This window comes from Grammomys surdaster, unplaced genomic scaffold, assembly GCF_004785775.1.
Source record: "Grammomys surdaster isolate TR1022 unplaced genomic scaffold, NIH_TR_1.0 169, whole genome shotgun sequence".
Lineage (NCBI taxonomy): Eukaryota > Metazoa > Chordata > Mammalia > Rodentia > Muridae > Grammomys > Grammomys surdaster.
In genome coordinates, this window is record NW_021604617.1 from 4964546 (window position 1) to 4972908 (window position 8363).

The window sequence follows — 8363 nt, forward strand, 5'->3', positions numbered from 1 at the left end:
CTTTGCACCATATTCGGAAATAGTCTATCTGCCAGGTGTTAGGAGAATTGTAGTCATTTGGGGTTCAGGGACATGTTGAGACAGGGTCTCTTGTATCCCAGACCAAGGCTGTCTTTTCAATATTACTCTTCTGCCTATATCTCACAATCAACCATAATTGTGATCTTTAGAACAGAATGAAATAGTTCCCTTACAACCCAAATTCTTAACTCTATCTTGTACTTTTAATAACATCCTATAAAATCTGGGGTTCCTTGAGATGGGAAGTAACTTCCTTTTCTAGTATAAGGAACCTCAGCTAGGTGTGGTTTCTCACACCCTTAAACCCAGCACTCAGGAGGCAGAGGCAGATGGATCTCTCTGAGTTTCAGGCCTGCCTGTTCTACTTTACATGTTCCAGGACAGTCAGGGCTACATAATAGAGACCCTGTCTGAAAAAGTAAGACAAAATGAAATATGAAGATAACAAGTCTCATATTTTGACAGGCAAATTAAAATTCAGTGTAAATGTTTTTAGAATCCAAGTCTGATGGCATATACTTGTAATCTCAGCACTCAGAAAGCTGAGTCAGGAGAACTGCAGGGTCACATATGGGCCTTGTTCTCATTTAAGGGATGGGGTGGGAAGGGTGTATATATGAGGGGGAGGGCTTCACGTTCTGGTAAGTTTAATACACCCAAAGTAACAGAATTCAGAAAAATAGTTCATTTTATAAAATTGAAAGTCTTCCAAATTAAAAGAATTTCTAAGAATATTGAATATCCTGAGTCTTGAGAGGAAGGTTGTGATGCAGTTGTTTTCGGCTTTATTCTCTGAAAACTGACCAGTTGTGGGTCTTTTCTTGTCTGTGTTAATCACAATCTACTGCAGAAATAAGCTTCTTTGATGAGGATTGAAAGATGCACTTATCTATATGTGTAATCGTAAGTTAGAGTTGGTTTAATACTGTATCCTTTTAGCAAAATAATAGTAGTTGGTTCTCCCCTGGTGCCAATGACCTACCTAGTCTTGGGTGCTTGGCCCCATTAAGAGTGCCAAGTGTGAGTTCATCCTTGTGGAATTGGTCTTAAATTCAATCTTAAAGTGTTTGGATGCTCCCATAATGTTCATGCCACTATTGGCTAATGGATATATCTTGCCAGACCAGTCAGTATAGTATCTTTCAGGATTCACAGCTGGAAGAGGAGCAGATTGTAAAAGCCAATGGATGACTATAGTGAAGTATTTTCTAGATACAACAAGGCAGTTTCAGGGCAGCTGTGATTGCATGCTCAAAATCAAGCCAGAGAAAATTGCAACGTGGAAGAGGGATGTAATCATGACGTCCCACCCCACCTTAGGAGCCATGGTTAATGGATGTGGGGAGAGTTCAGTTTCTTCATGGATGCAGTCCCTGAGAGGGTACCTATGCTCCAGTATAGGGGTGTGTGTGTGTGTGTGTGTGTGTGTGTGCATGTGTATGTGCGTATATGTATGTGTGCATGTGTGTGTACATGTATGCTTCAGTTACTAAGTGCACTCTGTGAGTAGAAAGGAAAACAGGCTAACACATGGAATTGGGAAGCTATTGTGGTGGGGATATATAGGGAAGAAAGTACAGGAGAGGGAACAGAGGGTAGACTTGATCAAAACATATTATATGAATGTATGAAATTATCAATAAAATATTAAATACTAGCTTAGAATTATCTTGGAAGTGGTTGTGAGTGTTAATGTAGACATTACAATAATCTAAAATAGTATTATCTTGCAATTCTGGCAACTGTCTTAAATTTCCACAGAGGTTGCTGTAGAGAAACATAAAATAAATAAATATGAGTCTTAATCTACTCAAAGTAAATCAGTAATAACAAACTAGCGATATACAGGAATACAGTGGGGACGTTGTTTCTATCCCAAAACAAGATTTGTATATGCACTTTTAAGTACCTTTGCACTTAAACATAATCTTTTTAATATGATTTTTAATTAATATACAAAGTATTAGATAACTGTAAGGCATTTTTGAACAGGTGTGATAAATAGATTCTCTTTCCTCCTCGTCTCCCTAACCCTTGGCTCTCCCTAACTCACCCCTAGCCTGTCCTTCCCCGAGTCTCTCTACTCTTTCATGTCCTACATGTGCTTTGCCGACCTCATGTTCTTCTCCATTACTTGCTTTCACCCTCTCTGTCTCCTTCCTAGTTTTTAATACTTACACCCTCCAAAACCCCATACACATTACAAACTAGAATCTACATATAAGAGAGGACAGGAATTTTTTTTGTCTTTCTGAGTTTGGTTACCTTGCTTAGCATTTTACCCTCCAAATTCGTCTATTTTCCTGAAAATTTCATGTTTCTTTAGAGCTGCCTAAAATTCCGTTGTGCGTATCTACTGCCTCTTCATTCCCTGTTCATCATTGGTGGACATTGGGGCTGGCTCCATTTTCCTGCTCTCATGCAGAAGCAGCAGCAAACATGCATGTCCTTTTTCTATGCCCAAAAGTAGTATATCTGGGTCATGGGATAACTTTGTTATTAGTTTTTTGAGAAAACCTCTACACTGGTTTCCATAATGGTTGTCCTGGATTGCAGTCTTCTGCCATTGGCTGTCAGATTTCTGGATGACAGCCATTCTGACTGGGATGAGTTGGTATCTCAGAGTAGTTTCATTTTCATTTCCCTGATGACTAGAGATGTTGAACACTTTAAAATGTTTATTGGCCATTTGTGTTTCTTCTTTTCAGAATTGCCTGTTCATTTTTTATCTTACTTCTTGACTGAAAGTTGGGGCTTTTGATTTCCTTTTATTTTAAACTTTTATTTTATGTGTATAGGTGTTTTACAACCATTGTCTGTACCACATGTGTGACTGGTTCCTGTAAAAGCCAAAACAGAAGATTAGATCTCCTGGAACTGGAATTACAGATGGTTGTAAGCCACCATGTGGGTGCTGGGGATTGAACCTAGGTCCTCTGGAGGAGCAACCAGTGTTCTTAAACACTGAGCCATCGCTCTATCCCTAAAGTGATTTTTAATGAACTATTATTTAAACTATCCAGGTCCAAGTAATTAGCAAAAAAAAGTTATCTAAGTCAATCTGTTTTTCCAATTTGAATAGTTTTATAATTCATTCTTTTGATATTTCTATTTTCACTCAACAGAAAATAACTAAACATAACCATCTGAAAATTTTTAAATGTACCTATATAACAATTGTGCCCATAGAATTAAGAAAATGAGGGTGAAAGTATAATCAGATGAAAATACATACCTTTAAATGCTGTTATTGGAAGGACAGAGAGTGAAGAAAAAAATACATAAGTGAAGAACTGAATGAACAAATCAGCCTTCATCCTTGGTAAAGGGAACATAGTAAAAACAAATACCCTGAAAACTACATCAGAATGCAGGGGAGGGGATACTTTAAAATAAATTGAAACTGATCTAAGAAAATTGTATTATAGTTAGTGAAATAAACACTTTTATTTTTATTTTGGGGGTCTTTTTTTAGGATTTTTTTGTTTGTCCGCTTTTGTTAGGGAGAAGGCTTGTTTTTTGTTTAAAGCTTCAGAGAGGCTTTAGGTGGTGGCTGGAAATGGGTCGTGACTCAAGCACATAAGGTGGTGGAGACTAGAGCTCTTCAAAGCATGCCAGGAACCGGGGATTAGGAAAAGCAGCCAGAGTCACCTATCTCCACAGTCACTGAAACTGAGCCAAAGGAGTCCCAAAACAGTCCAATCAAAACTGACTTATGATGCAAGTGTTTCAGACAGATTCTTGCTTCTTCAGAAAATGATGCTGGCAAAGGTAGTGCCAAAAGTCTAAGTTCTCAGCACTGTGTTCAGTCTCTCCTATGTGTGCTGTCTAATAGCAGACGATATCCACAGAGACTTCAGTAGCAAGGATTTGGTGATTCATTGTCTTGTTAACTCTAGATCCCTCTAGCTGATTCTGTCAACACTGCATTACACTCTGTTTCTAGCCCCTGACACCCTTCAAATCTGACAACTGTGTTGCTTCCCATGACTTCACAGCACACACCACAGCCCCGAGTACTGTTGCGGGGTACTTACTAGTTCAAGTGAAGAACGTTGCTAGTTTGTTCAGCACTTGATTGAATAACTTTGATGTAAAAGGTGTCATGCCTGAAAATCAAGCCGTGGAAAGCATGCTTCTCCTAGAAGACATGATTCGCCATTGCTTATATCTTAAAGACACTTTCAAGGGTTTGTTTAAAAAAAAATTGCTTCTAGAAGTTCTGAGTACTAGATGAAGAGAAATATTTTTTAAGACAAAAACATTTTTAAAAGAAGCTCATCTCTTTTTAAAAGCTGTTCAGATGAAGAGAAAACTCTCTCAGCACATTCTTGATCTATATGTTTTTGTGGTTATTAGTAGTGATGAAGATACATTAACCATACTCTCTTGATAATGCTATAGCTGTTTCTTGGTACTTGTACCAACATATAAATTTCACAATGGGCAATATGGGAATTTGACTAGTACATTTTTGTTTATCTAAAGGGGTAACAATATTATAAACTTCTTCATATCTTTGAATTATGGATCTTGATGTACCCACAAGACTGAAATGCAGCTGAACATGGCTGCCACCCTCGTAATGATACTCTCTAGGAAAAGGCACATGTGCAGGCCTCCAAGCAGCAGCAGCAGAGGTGACCGCCTTGTTTGTCCAGCACTGATGAGCCTTCCCTCTGTATTTTATTCATTGTTTTCACTCAGTAAACATGGACTGAGAAGCCTCTCTCTTGCCCTCTATGGTGTGTGCAGACTGAATGTGCCCTCCTTCTCTGGGAAGCTGGTAAAAGCTGAGAGTAAGAGGTGCCTACACACTGTGTAGCCTTACTCTCACAAGGAAACATTTTAAACAAAATTTTAGAAAAATGTTAAGTAGCTTAGTTCTGCAAATATGAAACTTGATATAAAAGGGATCATTTGAACTAATTTCATTATATTATTTTTATACTTCATTGAGAAATAAATAAATCTTTGTTTAAATTGCCTTTAAATTTGAGTAATTCTTCTACAGTATAGTGTGAGCCCTCCAGTAGCTAGCCCATAACATTAGCTAATGCCATGTGAGGAGACTTTATGGAAGGAAGAAACATAAGGGCATTCCTCTTTATTACAGAACGATAGACTGGTTCTGTTGAGAGTGACAGCTAGTATGCCAAGCACAGAGCTGCCACATGAAAAGGGGAGATGACTTGAAAGTGCTGCCAGGTAGATATGGGAGAGGAAATGACAGTAAAACCAAGGTAACTCATAGATTGTAATCTAATAGACTGTTTCCACTTTTACAAGAAGAGGCTAAAGTGTCTACTAATGATTCAAGAAGTTCAAATAGAAATGTTGGTATTTACAACCTCCTACAACTAAAGTGACTTATGATCATAACTAGTCTTTGGCATACACTGCAAAACTGAATCATTTGGGAAATAATAATGTTCATTTGGTGCTCTCTTTGCCAGACATATTAATAACATAGATCCTGTCAAACCATGGAAGACAAGAAAGACAGTGTGAGATAGGAGATGGGTGGAGGTGGGTGGTTAGGAGTTGCTACCTACTAGATAGTAGACTACGACGGACTTGGACTTCTGGATCTTTAGAGAAGATGTCCAACTTTTTGTGAGTCTCCTTTATAATGCAAAATAGGTTTTTAAATCATATGCATATCTATGTGTTTTGTATTAATATGGTTTGGATATAATATATTCCTCCCAAAAGCTTCATATATCTAACTTGGTCCTTAACTGGTATTTCCAACCATTGAGAGTAATTGGATGATGTAGGCTCTGGCTTATTCAGTGTATTAGTCATTCATAGATTCCTAATATGACGACATTACTGGAAGATGGTAGAAAGTAGGAGGTCGTACATAGTTGGAGAAAACAGGTTATCAAGAGTCTCTGGCCTGAGCCCTTGAGTCTCACTTTCTCTTCTTGCCACAAAGTCAGCAGCTCTCTTCTGCAGTGTGAACACACCACAGTGACACTCAGAGTGATGGATCCAGCTGCCCACTCACTGCAACCAGGAGCCAGAGTAAACCTGCCCTCCAGTCAGTGGTCGTAGGGACAGAAGTACAGCAATACACTGACACTCTAAGCAGAATAAATTTAAGAGATCTTAACTGATCTAAAACTGATCTTTGTCTTCAGCTAAGGAAATAATTTTAGAACAAACCAGTATAAAACAGAGTTGAGTTTTATTTAAAAGGGGATTTTCATAAAGATTTTTAAGTCCCAAGATAAGAGATAAAGACACTTGGAAAGAAAGAGTATGGGTAGAGCTTCTCAAAAAAAGAGTCCTGGTTTGTTAAAAGACATTTGTGATACAGGTTTAAGCACAATGGTTAAGAGAAAGACAGCCATTTGGGAAAGGGCATGACCTTACAAAGGGGGAGTTGGAATTAAATGTCCAGCATTAGCCTTGTGCACTATGTTGGTGGCTCTCACATTACATCTCAAAAGGTCGCTAAGAAGCCCCCTACCTGTCCTGCCTGTGTCTGACATGTAGGTTATAAACGGCTCCAGAGATGCCTTGGATGGAAAGTCATCTGATGAAGTCGAGTCGGGAGGCAGCAGGGCCGGATGTACACGGGTTTCTACTGAAACTCCTAGAAAGTTACAGTGTATAGTTAGGAGAAGAGAAGGCCGCTGAGCAAATGGTGTGAGTTCTGTTAGAATCCTCGATCTCAGCTGGCTAGAGTCATCTATCAGGCTCTAGGACAAAGGGCCTCTTTTACTTCCAATGTCTTAGCTTCCCCTCAATTCCTTAACTTATTCAAGTCAGGCATTCTGTCATAGCTAAGAAAGTCAGACTAATACACACTTCTTAACTGGAGTAGCCAGGAGTGGGAAAGTATCTTCTTGGGCAGCTGTACCCTCAGAAAGGAGCCCAGCTTTGACACAGAATGAGCCTTGTGGAAGGAAGGAATGATGGTGCTCATTTTCCAGAAGACACATTACTATTCTGTGGTCACGTTAAGTTTGTACTTATTTACATAGCTGACTTAGTAAACATCCCTTTCCAAGGCTAGACGTGTTTTATTCAAATGGAATGAGTATATGAAATGCATTATCCTCCAAGGTAAATAATGTTTTCCCCCTTCACCTGATTTTTCTTTTTTCTCCAAGGACCAATGCCAGAGGTGCTCCCCTGAATATACACAAGGTCTCCAACAGCTTGATTAACTTTGGAAGAAAGTTGATTTCCCCAGCCTCAGCTCCAGGCAGCATGGGCAGCCCTGTACCTGGAAGCAACAGCAGCAGTTCCTTCTCTGCTGCCATCCCCACCAGGACCTCCTCAGAAGCCCCAAGGTATCATTTGCTGCACCAGCAGCAGCAGCAGCAGCAGCAGCAGCAGCAGCAGCAGCAGCAGAGACTGATGAAATCTGAAAGCATGCCGGTACAATTGAACAAAGGTAGGAGAAAGCCCAGTAAATCCAAAGAACCTGAAGTATGGCGTGAGATTTTCTCACTTGCCTGTGAGAAACCAATTTCTCAGAAGCAGAAATCCATAAAATCTTAATTTTTTTAAAAAACTCCATCATATATGATCCTTTTAGAGAGTAGATATTGTGTTTCTCTTGATTAAGTATATTTTATGAGGTATTTGGCCACGTATTTTTTAGCATCTGTATCTCAGTGTGGTTTACATTCTGTTATGTACATACCCATCTTGTACAATGGTGTGAACAGTCCCTGCATAGAACTCATCAGCTGACTGTGTTCTCTGACAGCTTCATAATAAATGCTCCTGAGTCCTGATCTCTTTCAGAAGAGTCTGAGATGGGAAGGCCCAGTAACATGGGCTGTCAGTCACAGGAGTCAGCAGTGTGTCATGGTTTAGAGGAAAGTTTGTGGTCTCTCATCTCACCCACCTGTGTCATGGCTAGGGAATACAAATTGAATCTTTGGGGAGAAAAAAGAAGCTAAATAAAAGCTTTAGCATCCAAAATGAGCATTCAAGTTCATACACTAAAGGGTTCTGCCAAAAAATGGATATAAGACCAGAGAAAGCCTGTGAGATGATGGAAGCGGCTGTCCTGAGCGGTCTCGCTGTCCTCACTCGATCAGGGCCTGCCCAGGGTGTCACCCTCCCTTAAGCACTCTGCCCACAGAGAGCCTTTGTGTTCTTAATTAGAGCCTCCACACTTCCTCTCTATAGAAAATGAGAAACAAACACTGGAAGTAAGAAATAGCAGTGTGATGGCAAAAGCTGCACAGAAAACATAGGAATTGTATACATTCAGTCACAACAAACATCCTACCCAAAACTTGGTTCATGCCTTACAGGATACCTACACTAACAGCAGCATTCGGTACTCAGTGGCTTCATGCCTTACAGGATAC

The 8363-nt window shown here is 39.6% G+C and overlaps 1 protein-coding gene across 3 annotated transcripts in view; it reads left to right on the forward strand.

Annotated features, from left to right (window-relative positions):
- Tbc1d5 (TBC1 domain family member 5) overlaps nt 1–8363 on the forward strand; it is a 441474-nt gene that overhangs the window by 362196 nt on the left and 70915 nt on the right. For all 3 annotated transcript variants that reach the window (XM_028766551.1, XM_028766553.1, XM_028766552.1), the window contains one exon: nt 7146–7432. In XM_028766551.1, coding sequence (XP_028622384.1) covers nt 7146–7432 — 287 coding nt within the window. The remainder of the gene's footprint in view (nt 1–7145; nt 7433–8363) is intronic.